The 22820-nt window shown below is 46.8% G+C and overlaps 1 protein-coding gene across 15 annotated transcripts in view; it reads right to left on the bottom strand.

Annotated features, from left to right (window-relative positions):
* The window catches only part of EVL (Enah/Vasp-like), a 108710-nt gene that overhangs the window by 54126 nt on the left and 31764 nt on the right, over positions 1-22820 (bottom strand). Inside the window, exon 1 of one of the 15 annotated variants that reach the window (XM_070775711.1) lies at positions 8921-9076. The exons of 13 other annotated variants lie outside the window; for them this stretch is intronic. In XM_070775711.1, the coding sequence (XP_070631812.1) occupies positions 8921-8931 (11 nt within the window). In that variant the 5' untranslated portion in view covers positions 8932-9076. Of the gene's footprint in view, positions 1-661; positions 751-8920; positions 9077-22820 lie in introns of those variants that run through there. One more of the 15 variants, XM_070775705.1, reaches the window with a different exon arrangement.

The raw sequence follows: 22820 nt of genomic DNA, 5'->3' as shown, positions 1-22820 counted from the left end.
CCACTCTCTCCCGCACAACACGACCCATCTTCTAAAGCAGCCCTAGCGCCCACCGAGCCTCTGATGGAGTTGTCAGCTACAGGGACTCCCTGCTCTATAAACCAGCCCGTTTTGCTGCAGAGCAGCTTGAGTTGTCCTTGTCCTGAGGGACAGTCCACTCCACACCCTCCAGAGGTACAAAGGTGTTCCAACAGTTCTGTCTGAACCAGTGGACAAGTTGAATGAACGTCTTGGCTCTGGTATCCATTGTTCACATGACAAAGCCACCCCACTCTACTCTAGGGAGTCCTCCTGGTCACATGCTCTCTCGGGGTCTGGGTCCCACTATTGCATGACCCTCTTGTCTTCATCTGACAAGCACAGATGCCAGTGAGGAGTCAAGACACATTCAGCGATGCAGAGCTGCCCTCAGCGACCTCAGAGCTACTCAGGAAGGACGACGAATGATCACACACCTTCTCGGCCTGGAGGGCTTGGGGGAGCTGGGGAGACTTTCTGAAGAAACTGCAGTGTGGGTTTAAAGATGCAGAGCTGTCAGCCCCAGGCAGGTTCAGGAAGGGGATGTGGGATTCTAGGCGGGGAAGGCCAGCAGAGGTGGGGGTGATGGCGGGGCAAGGATGGTGTGCTGCATGCGGAGCCAACTCTGCAGCCCCACACACACCTCTGGGGCTGCTCAGTGGAGATGATAAGGCATGGATCCACCGGTGTGCTTGCTCCTCGGAGATGCTGAAACATCAAGCACTATTTTTAAAGTTGTAATTATAGTCACAGGCTCCTCCCCCCCCACTTTTTTTTTTAGAACTTCAGGTTCAAAATTAACTTGTAGCTTTAAAAAAAAAAAAAAAAATCCCTCTTTTTGGACTTCCCTGGCCGTCTAGTGGTTAAGACTCTGCATTTCCAATGCAGGGGCGCAGGTTCAATCTCTGGTCAGGGAACTAAGATCCCACATGCTGCACGGCATGGCCAAATATCCCTAATTTCCCCCCATTTGACCAGTGTTTATCTGTCTCTGCTTATTTTATTACCATTAACAAAACCTAAATGCAAGGAAGTACTTCTTTACTTAAGATACACCTTATTATCCCATTGGGATTTTTGTTTTGTTTTATAGGAGTCAGCATTTTATTTATTATTTTTATTGAGATACAACTGCCATATAACATCATACTAGCTTTAGGAGTACGAAATGTTTCACTATTTGTTTATATTGCAAAATGACCACCACAGTAAGTCCTGCTATATCCATCACCATATCTAGTTATACATTTTTTTCTTAATAACTCTTGATTACTACTCAGCCTACACACTGTCTCCGAGCACCATACATTCACTGTCTTTTAACAGCTCCACTTGTGAATATGAACCTCTGTGCTACACACACATTTCCCAGGCACCAGACACTTCACTTGCCCAAATCAGTTTTTTTGAGGAAAGTTAATTTGGTAGATGGGGCCTCCCTGGTGGCGCTGTGGTAAAGCATAGCTTCCACGTGCACCAGTCGGTGGACCCCTGCCCCACCACTCCCTGCATGACCGGGAATGAGCCCTCTGGACCCCGAGTGGGCTGGCAGCGACACCCCATCCCAGCCACACTCTTTCCTGTGCAGTCAACATGGAATCCTTTCCACTCTACAGACACCTTTCAGGGCTTTTCCAGGCATTTACTACAATAATTTGAAGGACAGAGGATGATGTCTTAAAGTTAGGGTGTGTGTTGCGGCCGACTCTGTGATCCCATGGACTGTATCCCACCAGACTCCTCTGTCCACTGGATTTTCCTGGCAAGAATACTGGAGTGGGTTGCCACTTCCGCTTCCAGGGGGTCTTTCTGATCCAAGGATCGAACCTGTGTCTCCTGGGTCTCCTGCACTGGCAGGTGGATTCTTTACCACTGCACCAACAAGGAAGCCCTAAAATTCGAGTAAAATGATGCAAACCAAGAAGGGAACAGACAGCAGTAAGGCCGACCATAAGAGGCTTGCCGGAAAGCCAAGCCCAGGGTTGAGCCTGACACAGTCCAGCACTTGGACCTGGAAGAACCGGCCCCGCGGCACTGGGCTCATCTCTGCCTCTCAGCAGGGCTCTCACCCGTCCGTCCTGCTTCTCAGCGCCTGCGTTAAGCGCCCGTCTGCCCCACTAGATGACGAGCCCCTTGGCGGGGGGCTTTCCCCTTTTAAAGGGGTCCCTTGTGTGCTGCACACTGTTCTCACTGTGCACGAGTGCACTCATGGTCGTGTGCCCGTGGGAACACTCCGCCTACAACCCTACTCTGTGTATTCTCAGAGAGGCAGTGAGTAACTGCCAAACAGAAGCATCTGTCGCAGATTACCATCAGTGCTGTGGGTCTCACTGCGGCCTGGGATCTCGAGTCAGGAAACCGCAAGGCTGAGGAGGGCCTGCTGCAGAGTGAGGCTCCCTGGAGGCCGGCGGGGGAGAGATCCGCTGCTCTGGGAAGGCGCGCGCTGCCCCCCGGGTCCCCTAGGAGCGCACTCGGGTCCAGTCACGCCTCACCCTCCCTGCCGGCCCTGCTTAGCCCAACCCAGCGGGTCCGCTCCTTCCAGATGGAACATGTCCTCACACTGTCCCGAGGCTGACCATGTTGTCCCAGTAGGACTGACAACCCGGCTTTGCCGGGGACTGAGGGGCTTCCTGGGAGGTGGGGCAGGACGCTCAGCGCTAAGACCAGGACAGTCCCAGGCACAGCGGGGGAAGTGGTTAGACAACCAGGAGGGCCCTCTCCCTCTCCCCTGAAAACACGCTGAGCCTGAGCCTGGCTGCTGTAAGCCGATAGGAGCTGGCACCCACTCCCGACTCCCAGCTGCTACCTCCAGCTCTCGTTTTCTCTTCCATCAGGCTGAGAAATACGATACCTGGGAAGACAGACCTGCACAACAGTGGCAGGTACAGCAGGTGGTGTGAAGAAAGGTCACCCAGAGGCTATTCAGTGGGGCTGCGGCATCGCCCTCTCAGGAGGTGACACGGGAGGGCACGTGGGCACAGCAGGGCTCAGAGGCCCAGCGTGGGGGACGCCCCTGCAGCACGGCCCGAGCCTCTGGCGGGTGAGCCTCCACCCGGGGGCTTGGGTCACAGGCAGGACCCGACGGCCCGCATGCTGCCAGGATGCTCAAGGTGACTCTCCAGGCTACCCCAGGTCTCGCCTCATGCCGATGTGCCGTCTGCTTAAGCCAGCACCTCCCTCATCTGGGACCATCTCTCTTCCCTACACACGGTTTGCATCCCACCGTTTCAGCTCAGGTCCGTGCTACTGCCTCCAGAAATCCCTATCCCACTCACTGCCACTGTCCTGAAGGTCTGTCGATTTTCTGTTTTCCATAAGGCAGGTTTTTTGTGTTTTAAAAATATCGTTCATCTCTGGAGCCCCAGTGACTGCTAGTGACCTAGTGACTGCTCAATAATAATCTTTGCATAAATGCTTGCTTTTGGGTGTGCCTAGTTTTGCCAGTTATCATATTTCTCAGCCTCTCTAGGGATTCTTTGGTGGAGGTGAGGGGTAGGGACTGGGTCACTACTGCTTTCTCTTCCTGCATCAATCTCACAAATAAACCAAGAGAACACCCCTTTTTCTGAGTACTGACTATGCGTCAAATATATGCCCACACCTGGTATTAGAAACTGGATGTCTGAACAGAGCCGTGGTCTGCGTCCTGAAGGGGAGGCGCATGGCCCACCGCGCTCCAGGAGTGCAGAGGGGGGCGGGGTGAACAGGAAGAACACAACATCCAGGTGGGAGTGGGTAGCCGTTCTATCGCACCACAGCAGGAAGCACACTCAGCTGCCTTATGTCTGAGACACAAACTTGATGACAGGAGCAGATGCCAGATCTTCCCAGTGGGAAGGGACATATCCCTTGGTAACAAGTAAATCCCCTCTAGGGCGACCTTTTTTCTCTTAATGGGAACGGACCTGAAACAGATTTGATGTTTTGTTCTAAACTTAAAATGTTCATTCTGAAACAGTCGATGACTCTGAGAAGCAGGCGTGGGCTCCCGTGGTGCCGCCACCCGTCTTGGCCCAGGAACTGCAGTGTCACCCTGGAAAGCTGCTGAGCTCAAGAGGCCCCTGCACCCCAGTGTCCTCCCCTCGGCCAGTGGGAGCCGCCAGGCTAGATTCTTGCTTGCTTTTTGTAGTTCAGTCATATAACCATTTTACAGAAGTGGTCCTCAAACCTATTTCGGTCTCACGGCCCCTTTACACCCATATAAATATTTGAAGATGCTAGCTAATTATTACAGAAATGCAAATCAAAACTACAGTGAGGTATCACCTCACACCGGTCAGAATGGCCATCATTAAAAAGTCTATAAACAAATGCTGGAGAGGGTGTGGAGAAAACAGAACCCTCCTACACTGCTGATGGGAACATAAATTGGTGCAGCCACTATGGAGAACAGTATGGAAATTTCTCAAAAAACTAAAAACAAAGTTGCTATATGACCCAGCAATCCCACTCCTGGGCAGACATCCGGAAAAAACTATAATTAAAAAAGATACATGCACCCCTCTGTTCAGAGCAGCACTACTCACAATAGCCAAGACATGGAAACACCCTGCATATCCACCAACAGAGGAGTGGATAAAGAAGATGCGGTACATACATATGGCGGAGTATTACTGAGCCATAGAAAAGAAGAAATCATGTCATCTACAGCAACATAGATGAACCTAGCGGAGAAGGCACTGGCGACCCACTCCAGTGCTCTTGCCTGGAAAATCCCATGGGCGGAGGAGCCTGGTAGGCTGCAGTCCATGTGGTCGCTAAGAGTCGGACACGACTGAGCGACTTCACTTTCACTTTTCACTTTCAAGCACTGGAGAAGAAAATGGCAACCTACTCCAGTGTTCTTGCCTGGAGAATCCCATGGACGGGGGAGCCTGGTGGGCTGCCGTCTATGGGGTCGCACAGTGTCAGACACGACTGAAGCGACTTAGCAGCAATAGCAGATGCACCGAGAGATGATCATGAGAGACAAATACCGTACGATACCACTTATATGCGGAATCTAAACTATGACACAAGCGCACTTATCCAGGACGTGGAAACAGACTCACAGACACAGAACAGACTTGGGCTTGCCAGTGGGGGCCGGGGGGGGAGGACTGTGGTCTGGGATGAGCAGAGGAAAACTCCTGTAGAATGGACAGACAAGGCCCTGCTGCGTAGCACAGGGAGCCGTACTCAGTGTCCCGTTACGAACCACAATGGAAAAGAAGATGAAAAAGAAGGTATATACACGTGTAATCACTTTTCTGTGTAGCAGAAATTAACACAACGTTGTGAATCAACTGCACTTCAATAAAATAAGCTTTAAAAAATTACTGAGGGAGCCAGAAAGCTTCCGTTTATGGAGATTAAGTCTATCTATATTTATCGTATCTGAAATTAAAACGAAGAATTTTAAAAAACGCAAGCACACATTTCCTTGGCTGTCCCAGTGACAATGTCAACACATGTCATAGAGCCTCTGGAAAATTCCACTGTGCACTCATGAGACGAGACTGAAAAGGAGAATAATGTCTCAGTATTATTACAAATAAGTTTTGACTCAGAGCCCTAAGAGGGTAGGTCTTCTGAGCACATTTCAGGAACTGCTGCACCACAGGAATGAAAACACTAATCAGGCATCACTGAGCAAGACGCAGAATCTCAAATGGCGACTACGGCCCCGTTTTGTGAGTGTGCCAATTAAAGAAAGGCTTTGGTAAATGAAGAATAAATTCAGTGTCAAGCCCAAACGTCCTTTCTTCCATCCAAGCTGGTCGGGAGGGCCAGACTGCCAGGTCACATGCGGTCAAGACTGCCAGCCTCTCCTCACTCCGACGCCAGTGTCCCAGATGCCTGGACAGCTGGCCCTGCTTCTCTGGGAAGTCTGGTGGAATCCGGAACAAACACTCAGACCAACTGTTGAGAGTCTGACACCCTCAGCCTGAGCCCGTCTCAAGCCTTCCCAGTCTTCCTCTCGAGGCCACCCAGCTGACAGGCCAGGTAGACACAAGGGCGGCTCCAACCTCACACACTTTCCAATTCCAATGTACGCCTGTGTCCCCGAGTCTGTGCGGAAGGGGAGCAGGGGTCAACACGGCTCGGGGGCCTCTGAGGGGATCTGGCCGGGCCAAGGACCGGGCAGTACATGCATCTCTGAGGGTAAGCTTAAAGCCTGGCAACGAGACCAGGCTGAGCCCAGCTGACCCCCTGATCACCGGCTCAGGTTCACACCTGAGTGAGTGTGCGTCATCCCCGGGGCACATGGGCAGGCGGAGACCCTGTGCCCGAACAGCTCTAGGCTGGGAGGGGAGGGGGCGAAGGAAGGATGACTGACAGACAGAAACGTGGGCACTATAGGAGGGCTGAGGAGGCCTCCTGCCTCCGTGGTATTAACAGTGGGAAACTGGAGACTACACAGAGTAACAGAGACTAGGAGCCTTGATTCAAACTGTAATTCTGGGCAAGTTCCTTTCAGAAGTTACAGATGAGCTTAGCTTTTGAAAACACAAGAGAGCTGACTTTAGACCCCAACTCTCCCAATAGTGTGCCCTGGAGCTGGTAAGCTGACTCTGCTGACCCCTGTCCTTACCAGCGCGATGGAACAGCAGCGGAAACCACAGAGGAGGTTAAATGCAACATACATCAGATCACACAGTGAGCACAGCGCCTGGTAGAGAACTGGAGACCGGGCACTGCTGTTACTTTCTCTTTTAAGGGTTCAGCTGTCAAAGTCTAGACCAGCTCTCAGGCACTTCCTGCCTCAGGACACCCAGGGAACACAACACACTCCCATGAGATGCTCTGATCAGAACACGACAGCAAAGTTTCAAGACGCTCTTCAGTGACCGGGCTCCACAGCCCTGCTGCACGAGCAGCCCCGCTGACACCCTGAGGGCCGGCGGCCTCTCGGGGCAGGGCGGGGAGGGGGCGCCAGAAAACCTGGCCTGCGGTTTGGCTGGGCCACTCACTCACTCACGGAGTTCTGCCCTGACTCTGGGCCTCAGTTTCCCCATCCGTGCACCTCAGAGCTGGACTAAATCAGTAGTTTTCAGATTTCAAGGTATTATCACCAGCAACAACTTTTTTTCCCCCTTAAACAAACATGGAGGAATACTTAAAAAAAGATAAAAGAGGGTGACTCTGGTTGAAGAAGAGGCTGAAGTGCCTGAAGCTCCGCTACCCTGGGTGACCTACCGCAGGTGGAGGGGCTCGAGTTGCTTTGAAGATGGAGACTTACAAGACTGCTACGGTTTTAAAGGTTTTAAGAATGGCTCTGCTTCCTCCTCGTTTCCTTCTGATACTGTTTTCTGCCATCAGCAGCAGATAGGATGGAATACACTGAGCTCCCCACAGTGTAGCTCTCGGCTGATGATGACTTTGGTCCCTGCCCTCTGTGGACGCTGACGTGCCTTTAAAGAAGCAAGTCTTGTTTGCCACAGCTCTACCCACAAATCCCGCAAAGCTCAGGGGAATGACTAAAACGATACAAAACTGGCTGCAGGACTTCCCTGATGGTCCAGTGTAAGACTGCACTCTCAACGCAGGGGGCCTGGGTTCAATCCCTGGTCAGGGAACTAGATTCTACATGGCTCAACTAAAGATTCCACATGCTGCAACGAAGACCGTAGATCCTGAATGCTGCAGCTAAGACCCAGTGCAGCCAACTAAGGAAATGTTAGAGGAAAGGAAAACCAGCTGCAAAGGAGCAGGAGAGGCCAACTGCGCCCCTGGGCTTTGTGAGCCGCTGGGCCTGGAGGAAGGGGCTCTGGCAGCCTGGCTGAGGCCCTGCCAGGGTAGGGTGGGGTATGCTGTGATGGCCAAAGCCCTTCTGCTGACCAGGATCACTGGAGGGGCCCCTTTACTGTACTGTCCCCGTCATAACTCCCCGAAGGCCGCCTGCAGAGAGCCCGCTCGGTGTCCCGGGAGAACCTCCCGACACGGCTGTGCTGTGCTGGGTAGGCTCTCCCTCCCGGGCCTTCTCAACCAGCCGCGCGGCCCTGAGCAAAGCTCCAAGGCTGGTCAGAGGCCAGGCCTCCTTGCCCCCTGAACAGCAGTGATGACCCTTCCCAAGCTGACCACCCGACATGGTTGAAAGAATCAAACAAGAACACTGGTGAAACAGCAGCCTGGGAACTGAGAAGGAATGTTTAAAGGGGAAGGAGTATAATTTATGCTGAGACGTCAGGCTGCCATGAGTCAATGAAGTTCAGTGCCCCAAATCCCAGAGGATAAAGCTCTGTCTCACGATCCAGTCCTTCATGGGGTCGCAGGGCGGGGGAGAATCACATCTGAGTCCCAATCTCACCTTCGGAAAGAGTAGCTCACAACTACCAGGGCAGGACACGGACTGGCTGGCGCCCACACATGTGCCAAACCACCGCAGCCCAAGCCATCCGCTGCCTACACTCAGCCCCGAGTCTCAGGCAGAAGGTCGGGGCTCCGCTGTGTCAGCCCATGCGGTCTCTATCTGTACAAAAGGCACCCCAGTCCCTCCCTCTGTGCCCAGGATTCAGAGAAGACCCCGGAGCGTTCTCAGGCCATTCTAGAGAGAAGAGCACCTCTGAGCCAAACCCCAGACCCCAAGATAGCTCAGAGCCCCCACCAACAGCACCAGGCATCTGACTTCTGAGGAAGTGCTTCTGCCACACACACACACACACACACACTCACACACACAGCGCCACTAACGACAACAGGCATCCAGAGACACAGGCTGGTGCGGCGGACAGACCAGCGGGCGGCTCCATCAAACCGTAACCGTCTGGTGGCCGTGAGCCCTCCTGCCCTCTGGCCTCGGTCTCCCTATCAGTGCAGCCGGGGGACCTGGGGAGGCTTCCACGGTCCCTCAGGCTGTTCACCACTGCGGCTGCAGGTCTGCTTCCGAGGTCCCTCTGTCCCCTGCGGTCCCCGTACTCACACAGAGGCCATGGCTGCAAGTCTGCAGGACAGGGAGCCCGAGGAGGTGAGTCCCAAGTTCCCGCCAGGCCAGCTGACCTGAGCGCACAGACTCTGGGAAGGCAGTGACTCGAGTTTTAGACTCTACTTGAAACCAAACAGGAAAAGGAAGCTGAACCAGAGACAAAGGGGAAACAAGCCCCAGTTGAGAACTGAAACCTAGGTAGAAAACAGAGACAGAGCTTGCTGCACAGAGCCCCCCAGTGTGGGCGGCCCGCGCGCCAGGCTGCAGCCTCGCGCTCCGGCACTTTCTGCACGGCGCGGCATGGAGAAGGCCAAGCCCCAGGCTCCCCACCTGTCACGACTCGGGGCCCAGCGCCAATGGCTCCCTAGATGCCTTCAGAAAGGCACCTGGCCCATCCTCCAGTGTGCACACACGCCATGATGGCATTACAGCTGGGGAAGGCCTCACGGCTTACGCTCGAATAAACTCCGTGCTTCTGTTAGGGAGACACTTCTCATGAATGGTGACATTTCTGTCATCGGTGGCCTGAAAAGAAAATATCTGAGGGGTGATGGAAGCGTGGCCTTGTCACCGGCTCATTAAAGGAACCTGGGCTTGTTTCCTCTGCTGTAAAATGGGGTTAATCATCCTCAGTCCGCCTATCTCCACTGGGTTCTCAGGAAGATCCACTCCCGAGCTTTCATTCAGAACTGACTGAGGACCCAAGTGTCATGCACTGTGTCAGAAACTGGAGACAAAACACCGCCGAGAACGGCAGCTCTTGTCCTTGAAGGGCTTTTACTGTTTAGAAAGGCAGCGACTGGCAGGTCAGCAAATCGACACGTTGAGATGTTATTACCGACAGAGCAGAGAACAGCTGTTCCGAGTACGGCGCAAAAGAAAGGGTGCTTCTAACTGGAGAGCTGAAAGCACACTCAGTGAGAGCCGAGTGTTGAAAATGCAGTTTCAAAGATACGCATCTCCCTTTAAAAACAGCTTTAGGTTGCAAACCACAAACTTTGACATACTGTGGGTTTTTTTCTCTTAGTTCAAAATATTTTCTGTTTTACCCTGTGACTCTTTTATCTACAGATTATTGAGAAATACTTTAATTTCCAAATGTTTGGTGTTATCCTACTTCTGTTATTATTTATTTCTAATTTAATGCTACTGTGGTCAAAGAACATACACAGGACTCTTTCTTCATTTTTCCTGTATGACTTTAATCCCTTTAAATTTACGGAGACTTGTTCAACAGCCCAGGAGGCAGTTGGTCTTGGTGACTGTACTACATGCACAAGAAAAGAAGGTGTGTTCTGACATTGGGCGCAGGGGTCTAAAAGCGTCCGGTAAGTCAAGGTGCTTAATAGTTTGGTTCAGATCTTATGTCCTTACTGGCTTGTTGTCACCGCTGACTTATTTCTATCTAACTTTTGTTATCAACTGCTGACACAAGAGTGTTAAAATCTTCAACCATGATTGGGGGTTTGTCTATTTCTGTCAAATTGTTTTCCTCCATGTATTTTGAAGCTCTTGTTAGGCACATATATTTTTAAGGCTATTCTATCTTCTGGATGAATGGCCCTTTTGATCAGTATAAAATGCCCCTCTTTATTGCTGCTAACACTGTCTTTAAGGTTACTGTATCTGATATTAAAGCAACCATTCAAACTTCCTTATGCTGTTTGCCTGGTATATCTTTTCCTGTCCTTATTGATTTTCTCCTGCTGCTAAAACAAGTTACCACAAACGTATGCCTTGTAACAGCACACATTTATTACCTTAGTTTTATAAGATAATAGTAGGCCAGCGATCTGACATTGATCTCATGGCCTCACTGGGCTTGACCAAGGTGTTAGAAAGTTCAACAGGTTCTTCTGGAGGCTCAAAAGGAGAATACTTTCCTGGCCTTTTTACAGCTTCCAGAGGCTACCTGCATTCCTTGGCTAATGCTAGACACATACATTATGAAATAATCACCACAATCAAGCTAATGAGCATATCCATCTCTACCTTTTAATTGGAGTATTTAGTCCATTTACATTTATTGATATGTTTGGGTGGAAGCCTATCATTTTGCTATTTTTTCTGTTTATCTCATTTGTCTTTGGTTTCCCTGTTACTCCTTTCCTGCACTCTTTTGGGTAAACTAAATACTCTTTAAAACTCCATTTTAACTTTTCTATACTGTTGATTTTTTAGCTATTCTTCTTTACATTATTTTTTAGAGGTCTTTCTAGGGATTTAAATACACATTCTTAACTTTACACAGTATACTTAGAATTAATATTACACTAATGTAAAATATAAGAACTTTACGAGTGCATAAATCCACTCCCATCTTTAATGGTATAGTTCAGTCACTCAGTTGTGTCTGACTCTTTGTGACCCCATGAACTGCAGCACGCCAGGCCTCCCTGTCCATCACCAACTCCTGGAGTCCACCCAAACCCATGTCCATTGAGTCGGTGATGCCATCCAACCATCTCAGTACAATGTCATATGTGCATGTCTACTTTTTAATTACGAAAAAGCCTTTTATAGTTACCCACATATATATTTATCCTTTATAGCATTTTTCATCCCTTCCTAAACACCTGAGTTGCCTGGCATCATTTTTCTTCAGACTGAGGAACTGCCATAGCATTTCTTGTACATCAGGGATGCTGGCAATACAATCTCTTACTCTTCTTTTATTGGAATATCTTTGTTTTGCTTAACATACTCAAAGGCTTTTTTTTCCTGAATAGAGAATGTTGAGATTTTTTTTTTCTATCAGCACCTTAAAACTGTTGTTCTACTATCTGCTGGCATCCACAGCGTCTGACAGAAGTCAGCCATCATTCACATCATCATCCTCTCTATGTAATCTTTCTTCTGGCCACTTTTAATATTTTCTCTTTTTCTTTGGTTTCCCGCAGTTGTGACGATGATAGCCTTAGGTGTGGTTCTCTTTATATTTATCCTGCTAGGGGTTTACTGGAATTCTTGGATGTTTAAGTTCAGGCTTTTCACCAAACATGGGACATTTTTTATAATTATTTCTTTAAACAATTTTTTCCTGTCTTATCATTCCCTTTTCCCTCCAGAATTCTGATTATACGTATGTAGACCTCTTGTTATTATCTCACAAGTCACCAAGGTTGTTAATTTTTTTCAGTACTATTTTCCTATTTTTCAGATTAGATGATTCCTATTGGTTAGTTTCGGAGAAGGCGATGGCACCCCACTCCAGTACTTTTGCCTAGAAAATCCCATGGACGGAGGAGCCTGGTAGGCTGCAGTCCATGGGATGGCTAGAGTCGGACGACTGAGCGACTTCACTTTCACTTTTCACTTTCATGCATTGGAGAAGGAAATGGCAACCCACTCCAGTGTTCTTGCCTGGAGAATCCCAGGGACGGGAGGCCTGGTGGGCTGCCGTCTACGGGGTCGCACAGAGTTGGACACGACTGAAGCGACACAGCAGCACTGGTTAGTTTCCAAGTCCACCAACACTTCCTGGTGCCGTCTCTGATCCACCTGTAATCTAATCCAGTGAATTTTCTGGCTGGGCCATGCAGCTTGCAGAGTCTCAGTCCCTTAACTAGGGACTGAATCCATGCCCCCTGCTGTGGGAGCATGAAGTCCTAACAAATGGACCACCAGGGAATTCCCTCATCCAGTGTATTTTAAAACTTTATTTCTAGGACTATAATTTCCATTTGGCAAATTTTTAATAATTTCCATTTCTCTGTCTCTGTTTGCTCTTTTTATCCATTATTCCCTTTAAGTCTTTGAACATTTTTATACCAGCAACTTTGAAGTATGTGTCTGCTAGTTCCAACTTCAGAGCCACCTGTCTACTGATTTTTCCCCTTAAGTATAGGTCGTATCTTCTGACTGTATGTCCATGAATTTATACATCTGACATTGTTATGATACACTCAGAGTCTGGATTATGGTGTCTTCCTTTAAAGGTATTGAGTTTGTCCTGGCTGTTAGGTAAATTATTGGCACGTCTTTTTAGTGCTATCAAGCTTGGATTAATTCTTTCTCAAGTTCTAGTTCCATTTTGAATTTAGTCCTAGGGTATGTCCCTTTCTCAAGGGCATACATAGTCCTTATTCCTAAAGCGCAGCTGTTCTGAGGTCTCACCTGAATGCCTAGGTGCTCAGTGAGGTCTCTTCATTTGGGTTGACAGGCATCTCCAGCATCTCCCAGCACTGCCTGACCTTGGGCATCAGTCAGCTCTCAACCCTGCAGAAGGCTATCTGCCCTGGGTGTCATAGAGAGTCTCACTCTACTCATTCATAGCAGCCCTCAGCCAACAACCCGAAGTGAATCCCTACACAAAACTCAACCTGGCTTCTGCTTCCGTATTTCCTTGCCCTTGCAATGTCCAGTTGTTTCAGAAGCTTGGCATTCCAGTATCTGACTGCTGAGCTCACTAAGACCAACTTTTAGCTTGGGTTCCACCATTCTGTGCCAGGACCAGAAGGAAACTCCAGGTAGAAAGCTAGACCAATGGTGGGGCTTATCACCGGGGCTTCTCCACTCACAGAATTGTGCTGCCTGTTCAGTGCCTGAAAACTGTTAAGAATTTAATATTTTGTATGAGTTTCAATATCCTTCTATATTCAGGAATCTTGAATGTTTTGTTCAGTTTCATAGTTGTGTCTGTTAAGATGACAAGTCTGTAACAATTACTCTGTCACAGCCAGAAGCAGAAGTTCATTATGATTATTAAAGTATCAAAGGGCATTATTTTTCATTTCCTGAGCATTTCCTAAAGTCTGAGTTTAAATATCATTATTGTGGGAATGTGCCTTTTATTTTCATCCTTCATCATTTTGTCTGTTCTCCAAACACGTTTCTATTCTTCTTTTGGCTTCAATAAATAGGTAACAGCTAAGAGTGAATTTTCAGTTCCGTTCAGTTCAGTCGCTCAGTCGTGTCCGATTCTTTGCGACCCCATGAATTGCAGCACGCCAGGCCTCCCTGTCCATCACCAACTCCCGGAGTTCACTGAGACTCACGTCCATCGAGTCAGTGATGCCATCCAGCCATCTCATCCTCTGTCGTTCCCTTCTCCTCCTGCCCCCAATCCCTCCCAGCATCAGTCTTTTCCAATGAGTCAGCTCTTTGCATGAGGTGGCCAAAGTACTGGAGTTTCAGTTTTAGCATCATTCCTTCCAAAGAAATCCCAGGGCTGATCTCCTTCAGAATGGACTGGTTGGATCTCCTTGCAGTCCAAGGGACTCTCAAGAGTCTTCTCCAACACCACAGTTCAAAAGCATCAATTCTTCAGCACTCAGCCTTCTTCACAGTCCAACTCTCACATCCATACATGACCACTGGAAAAACCATAGCCTTGACTAGACGGACCTTTATTGGCAAAGTAATGTCTCTGCTTTTCAATATGCTATCTAGGTTGGTCATAACTTTCCCTCCAAGGAGTAAGAGTAAATTTTGGGGGGCATTAAAAAAAAAAACCCTCTACTATCTGGCTTTAATACAGCACTTGAGTGGAAGAATTCTGAGATGGAGCAAGAAATGTGGAAAGATCTATGGCCAGAGCATTTTGAGATATGGAGTCTAGCCCATGCTTCATTACTGGCATGCTATATGTCTTTGGGCATTCACTTCCTCCACGTCTGACCTAGCTGCCTCATGTTCAGTGAAATGACTGGTTATATTAATAGCTATGGGTTGCAGGTGCAGCACCAGTTTCTAAGTCAACTGTGTCAGGGAAATAGAAAATGTTGGAAAAATAGGATAGTGCCTGTTGACACTTGAAGAGCAACTTAGTGAGACAGTTAAAAAATGTCCTGTTTAAGGTAGCACCTTATAATGTGTTACTACAAATTGAGTTCAGCACCTAGTAACGCTGTTCTGAATATACTAGGTACAGGGTAGATGCTGACTGCATGAATAAATGTATGAATAAAGAAATGAAGCTGAGGGGCACCAAATCTCACATAGGATATTAAATGCTAAGGCATTGGGCTCTTGATCATGCTCAATAAATGACAACTATACTGACCTGAATCAAAAGAGGTATTTTCCATGTGTCTAGATCCCAAAAGGAAGCAGAATGGTTGAAAACAAATTAGGGAGCTATACTAAAAGATAGCTTACTTAGGCGGAGAAGGCAATGGCACCCAACTCCAGTGCTCTTGCCTGGAGAATCCCATGGATGGAGGAGCCTGGTAGGCTACAGTCCATGGGGTCGCGAAGAGTCGGACACGACTGAGCGACTTCACTTTCACTTTTCACTTTCATGCATTGGAGAAGGAAATGGCAACCCACTCCAGTGTTCTTGCCTGGAGAATCCCAGGGACAGGGAAGCCTGGTGGGCTGCCATCTATGGGGTCACACAGAGTCGGACACGACTGATGTGAAGCAGCAGCAGCAGCAGCAGCAGCTTACTTATGAAATGTAGTTAAGATCTAGTCGCTGTGTGGCTTAAGTCATCTGTTGATTTTAAGTTTCCTTTTCTCTAAACAGACTAATCTCTCTTCTACTTAGTCTTGGGATATTTGAGCCTAAAAGTGTCTTTGTTTAAGAAATACAGGAAAAAAAATTATGCTTATATAATACTGGCTTTTCATGAGAATTTGTGTTAAAAAGAAGGCAGAGTGTTCTGAGTAGAAGGTCCTTGTGTCCTAGGAGTAGAGAAAAAGAGGACAGAGAAATGACTACACAGAATTAGTGACCATCACTGGTGCCCTTCTCCTTCATTTCTTTATTCATATATTTATTCATGAACTCAACACCTACCCTGCACCGACTATACCCCGAACAGCGTTACTAGATGCTGAACTCAATTCGCAGTAATACATTATAGGGTGCTTCCTTAAACAGAATTTTATAACTGTCTCACTGAATTACTGTTCAAGTGTCGAGAGCAATTAGCAAGGTTCATGACCAACTGCAGCCAGACTTCTGTCCTCTAAGACCCAATTTACATACTGCCTCTTCAAGGAGGCACTCAGTGCCCCCCACGCCCCCAGAGAAAGCCATTCCTGCTGCTGTGTTTCTTCAGCACTTAACAACATTATCAGTTTAGTTGTCATAGATGATTTCCTTTAGGTAGGAGCTACCATGTTTTATTCATCCTTTATAACCACCAGTGCCCAGCGTAATTCTTGGTACATAGTGGGTATTCAGAACTGTCCTGCTGCAGAGACTGGGATTAAAAAGATACGAATTATTGGTGGTACGGAGAGGATGTAGATACGGTCTTGCTTTTCAAACCTAAGCATTTGGAAAGGGAAGAGATGGGCTTTGTCTATATTACTATGGTGATCTGCCCAAGGAACTTCCATCTCGTCGAAGTGAAAGCAGTAGTCGCTCAGTTGTGTTTTGACCCTTTGCGACCCCACAGACTGCACCTCTGTCCATGGAAGTCTCCAGGCAAGAATATTGGAGTGGGTTGCCATTCCTTTCTACAGAGGGTCTTCCTGACCTAGGGATCAAACTTGGGTCTCTGCACTGCAGCAGATTCTTTACTTTCTGAGCCACCAGGGGAGCTTATCTCTACTAAGCTCCTGGCCAAACTCATCTGCAGCACAAATCCACACAGGACTAACGGGGCAACTGAACGTTCTGAGAAAACAATAAACTCACAGGGAGAACTGTAGTATCTCTAAGAAGTGTAAGTACTACAAAACAAAGATGTAAAAGAAAGGCTTCATTTAAACGACGAAAAGTGTGACATACATTAAAAAATACATATTTCCTCTTTGTCCCCGTCTCTGGCTCTGAGGTCTCCAAACTCAAGGAGTTTCCAAAGTATAAGAGCAACGGAAGCATTCCTTGTTATAATACTTGGTCTTTTAGTCTTCACTTCCTGAAACAGCTTTGTGTGATAAAAGTGAACCGTGTCTTTTGTTATGGATAACAAGCACCTTTCAACCACCCCTGGTTTATGTTAATGAAGTGACTTCTGGAAAGCCCCTAAGGGAACCCTCTTAGGTTGAAACTTACAATCCACAGCCTCTGCTTCCAAGAAGGTTGAGTTCAGTAATCACTGGCTACGGATGTACTCAATCATGCCTATTTAACGGAGCCTCCATAAAATCCCCAAAGGGCAGGGTCTGGAGAGCTTCCAGGTTGGTGAAGAGAACGCATCCAGAGCTGGTAGGGCAGGACAACCTCAACACGAGGACAGAAGCCCCTGTGCTCAGGACCATTCTGGACTCTGCCTTTTAGATCTTTACATCTGACTTCACCTGTATCCTTTCATCTCCTTTGTAATAAACTGGTTTCCTGAGTTCTACAAGCTCTTCCAGCAAATAAATTGAACCCCACAAAGCGGGTATGGGAGCCTCCCGTTAATAGCCAGTTGGTGGGAAGCCCAGGTAATAACCTGGATTTGTGATTGATATCTGAAGCGGAGGTGGGGGTGGGTTGGGTGGTGACAGCCTTGTGGGACAGAGCCCTTAACCTACGGGATCTGACGCTACCTCCAGATACTTGTAGGACACCCAATTAGTGTCGCGGAAATGCTTCACGTGTGAAAACCTCACACATCTGGTGTCAGAAGTGAAGCAATGGTGGTCTACAAGTAACAACTGTTGGACAGGGTGTGGAATAAAGGGAACCTCCTACACCTGATGGAAATTCAAACTGGTGCAGCCACCATGGAGGACAGCATGGAGCTTCCTTAGAAAATTAGAGTTACCATATGACATGTGATCCAGCAATCCCACTCCTGGGCATGTACCTGGACAAAACTCTAATTTGAAAAAACACATGCACCTCAATGTTCATAGCACCACCATTTACAGTAGGCAAGACACGGAAGCAACCTAAGTGTTCATCAACAGATGAACAGATAAAGAAGATGTGGCCCATTTATACAACGGAATACTACTTGGTCATAAAAAAGAATGAATTAATGTCATTTGCAGCAACATGGACGGACCTAGAGATTATCATACTATGTGAAGTAAGTCAGACAGAGAAAGACAAATATCGTGTGAAATCACTTACATGTGGAACCTAAAACATGACACAAAGGAACTTATTTAGGAAACAGACTGACAGACATCGAAAATAAACTTACGGCTAACAACAGGGAAAGGGGGGGTACATTAGGAGTCTGGGATTAACAGATATATACTAGAGTGCATAAAACAGATAAACAGTAAGGGCCTATATAGCACAGGGAACTATATACTCTGTACCTTGTAATAAATTATAATGGAAAAGAATCTGAAAAAAAAAAAAAAAAAAACACACACACATACATATTTATATATGTATATATATAGAACTGAATCACTTTGCTTTATACCAGAAACTAACACGGAATTGTAAATCATCTATACTTAATAAAAATAAATAAAAATTTAAGAAGTGAAGCAGTGTTGTAGTAGAGTAGTGTGACAGTAAATGAAGCACGTAGAAGCTTTTCTTAGGGACAAACTACACCATGGGAAACACTTTGAAAATTTAACAAGCATAGTAAAAATCATTGGAGATATAAGGGAAGATACAATTATAAGGTGGGAATAAGCTATGAGAAAGAAGAACCAAGCAATTTTTTAGTGTAAAAATATAACTGCTGAAATAAAGAACTCAATAGGCAGCCTCAGCGGAAGAACTGACAAGAGATGAAAAACACAAAATCAGGTCACACAACTGACCCAGGCTCCCCTGGCGGCTTAGACGGTAAAGAATCCGCCTGCAGGGTGGGAGCCCCGGGCTGGGAAGACCCCTAGAGAAGCAAATGGCGGCCTGCTCCAGGATTCTCGCCTGGAGAATCCCATGGACAGAACAGCCTGGCAGGCTACAGTGCAGGGGGTCGCAAGAGGCAGACACAACTGAGCGACTCACACCCAACACAAGACACATCAGGAAGGAAAAACAAGGAAAGGAGAAAAATACCAATTCCTGTGAGAAGGAAAGAAAAAGAGATGAAACATCTGGAGAAACAATGACAGGATTTTTCAGAATCCAAGAAAGACCTAATAGCTTAGACTGAAAAGGCTCACAGGGTGACAAACAGAATTGATAAATAAAACACGTAAGTGTGCATGTCCATGTACCCAGATTATAATATTTACAAACATCAAAGAGAAAATTCTAAAAAGTTTTCCAAGTGTAAAATCAGATCACCAATAGAAAAATGAAAGTCAGGCCAGACTTCTACATCCTAGCTGCAATAAGACAATAGAATGTTATCTTCAGAATTCTAGAGGGAAAACCTTCAATACCTGCATTTCATACCAAACTAAACTATTTAAATATGAGGGGGAAATGCATTTTCAGGTATATAAGATCTTAGTTTACTAGGTACAGATCTTACTCTGAAGAACTTTTACTATATTCAAGCACAAAAGAACATTTATGAAGGAAGAAATAACTAGTTACAAAAAGAGGGAGCATGTAATTTAACACTGTTCAGCCATAAAAAGGAGGTAGGTACCGACACATGCTGCAGCCTGGGTGAGCCTTGAGATCACTGTGCTAAGTGAAGGAAGCCAGATATGAAGGCCACACACTGTGTGATTCCATTTATACACGAAATGGAGAATTCACAGAAAGACAGGACACAGATTTCCACCGTCAGAGTGGTGGTAATTTGTGTCTGGATCTTAATCTATAAAGGTGACTGAGTGACAACACTGCCATCGAAAGAAAAGCTTAAGTTACTCACAGTTCCCCCTGAAACAAAAGGTCTGGTACTGCAGAGGCTCCAGAGCTGGTCTGCAGGCAGGAAGGAGCGAGCGGAAGGCCAGGGGCTGCAGCCTTTCTCGGAATTTCCGTGGGGAAAGCAGAGCAGGGTAAACAGACTAGGATTGGCTGGTTTGAATGATTCCAGCAGGCTGTGGGGCCCGGAGAAGATTTAGGGCAGGAAGAAACACTGGCTTGGTATGTGAGTCAGACAGAGGAGGTTGAGAGTATGGACTGCAGACTGGCTGGTGTGTATACGAAAAGTGAACGCACTAACAAATTTACTGTCTACAGGAATTAGTCAGCCCTGGGAAGGGCAGTCTCTCCTCAACCAGCAAGAGCCCCCAAGATGGCAAAACATTAAAAAAAAACAAAACCATTAAAAATATAATGAATATGGGGGATGGAGGGAGGTATGGGAAGAGATGACTTAATGAGTATGGCGCTTCCTTTTGAAGTGATATACAAAGGTTTCGAAACTACAGAGTAATGATGGCTGCACAGTGTTGTAAAAAATATCACTGAACTGCAAACTGCAAAATGATTAAAACGGTTGTTTAAAGTGGTTAGAAAAATGGGTGGGGGGGCAAAAATCTGATACAGTTTCTTTCAGCCGGAGGTTTAATGATGTTTGAGTAAGCAATGATAATCAGAAACCATTTTTTAAGGGAGTATATTTATAATTCTGAACAAAAATTCCTTGTGTGTGTGGGAGCGGGTTACAAGGAAGAGAAAGGTCAGAGAACACTGAAGACCCAGGGAAGCCACAGACCCTGACCAGACTTCAAAGAATCATAATGAAAAAGAAGAGTGAGCACGGGTCACAGTAAGCTAGGAGTAGCAACCAGGAGAATAGAAAGAAAATCTGTAGTTTTTCAACTCAATTTAAGAAAATTCAGTATGTATATTAGAATGGGGGTGGAGGTGGGAGGGAAAAAAAAAAAACAAGGAAAAGACAGTGTTACAAATAGAAAATACAGACTAAGAAGAAATATGTGTATTATTCTAGTCCCCCAGTTTTTCTGCTTATGTACCCTCTAGAAATATTTAGAAAAATTATATACCCTGTTGCATATTTTTAAGGCGACATCTATAATTTTTTATGGGAAACATGGTGAGCCAGGGACGAAAGAGCAGATAAAACCAAGGAGGATGCGGGAACATAGGGACAGAGAGACCAGACCCTTATCACCCCTCCCGCCCCCATGCTGTAACTGTTAATGGAACAGTATAACCCGTTTCCCCTCCCGCCCCAGAGGGAGAAGGCATCTGCCCTACTCTTCCCCTACCCAGTATACATGCCTCATTCAACCAGCAAACAACCAGCAAGACCCCTATCCCACTCCTTGTACCCTGGCTATAAAAGTGGACTAAGGACCCCTGTTCAACGTTGGTTCTCCCTTGAGCTGGCCCGCTGTTCTAACAGCGTCTCCCACTCTAATAATTAAACTTTATTTCCCTCTCATTCTGTCTCACATCTGGAAATTCTCTTCCAACCCGCACTGGGACCACGACAGGAAGTTCAGATGATTGCAAAGGATTTAATACTTAGAAACATCATACATGGTATGCGTGCATTAAATATGCTTAGTATTTATAAATGCAATTTAAGTTCTTTCAGTTTATGAAAAAGGTCTGCCCTAAAATTTCACTGGCAGAGCCTGTCTGCTCTATCAAACTGTCCGGCCACATCAGTTTCACTTTCTACTCAGAAAAAACTTGACTAATTTTCCAACTCTAACATGCTTATCCACACCACAGCGAGAGAATTCTTATTTTTAGAACAGACAACTAGACAGGTAGAGGCCCAGCACTCTGCACAAAACTGGCAGCCTGGATGAAACAAGAGCTGTCCCCTTCGCTATTTCCTACAGATGCTGTCTTTACTTGGCTCGAAGGAGGCCCCTTCAGGAACAACGCATTCTCAAATTACTCCTCTGTTTGGTCCACCGAAGGTTACTGTATCCTGCAGCAACCGATCTTCATAAGATTTGGGAAGGGCAAGCGAGATGCCTGCCTCTCTCCATGCAGTGAGAAAAGTGGAACCGCGACGGGTCACGTGAGGAAGGGAAGTCAGCACACCCCAGACACACGGAACCGGGAGCTCCGGAAACTGATCCCCTTCAGGCTGCCTCTGCCGGTGCAGCCCTGGGGAGGCCCGACACCCCCCACCCCAGGAATGACCGTGCCCCACTCTGAAAGCAGCTGCCCTAACAGTCATGACCTACTGTAAAGGGGTTGGAATCACTGGTCAACAGACACGGAATACAACACATTGGAATGGACAAAAAAAAAAAAAAGGAACCAGAGTTATCCAGTCAACATAAGCCAGTTAAAACAAAAGGATACTTCAAGACTGAAAATAAATGGAAAGCTATAAGGCAAATAAAAATAAAAAGAACACTTGATAGCATTTTTAATATCAAACAACTTAAGGAGAAAAAACATGATGAGGGATCCAGAAAAATATTAAACATGAAAAAATAATCATGAGCACAAACGTATGTAGTTTCAACCATGTAATGAAAAAATAATGGGGAGAAATAATTAAATAAACCATCCCAGGGAAATTTTAGAAATATATGATTTACTAGATCTCTCTAAAACAAAGTAAAAAAAAGTAGGAGGCATTAGTTCTCCACTCAGATATTCCTTGCTTTAAAGTTCTATTTATTTCAAGTTAGAAAACTCAAAACCATAGAAAGATACCGAAGATAAATTAAGGCCCTGCCCCTCTCCTCTCCTCTGGTCCACTCTCCCCAGAATGTCTGTATGGAGTCAGTTCAGTTCAGTTGCTCAGTCGTGTCCAACTCTTTGCGATCCCATGGACCACAGCATGCCAGGCCTCCCTGTCCATCACCAACTTCCAGAGCCTACTCAAACTCATGTCCACTGAGTCAGTGATGCCATCCAACCATCTCATCCTCTGTTGTCCCCTTCTCCTCCTGCCCTCAATCTTGTCCAGCATCAGGGTCTTTTCCAATGAGTCAGTTCTTCACATCAGGTGGCCAAAGGATTGGTGTTTCAGCTTCATCAGTCCTTCCAATGAATATTCAGGACTGATTTCCTTTAGGATGGACTGGTTGGATCCCCTTGCAATCCAAGGGACTCTCAAGAGTCTTCTCCAACACCACAGTTCAAAAGCATCAATTCTTCTGCACTCAGCTTTCTTTATAGTCCAACTCTCACATCTATACATGACTACTGGAAAAACCATAGCCTTGACTAGACGGACCTTTGTTGGCAAAGTAAT

Source organism: Bos indicus, chromosome 21 (assembly GCF_029378745.1).
Source record: "Bos indicus isolate NIAB-ARS_2022 breed Sahiwal x Tharparkar chromosome 21, NIAB-ARS_B.indTharparkar_mat_pri_1.0, whole genome shotgun sequence".
NCBI lineage: Eukaryota > Metazoa > Chordata > Mammalia > Artiodactyla > Bovidae > Bos > Bos indicus.
This window is presented reverse-complemented; position numbering and strand designations above follow the sequence as displayed.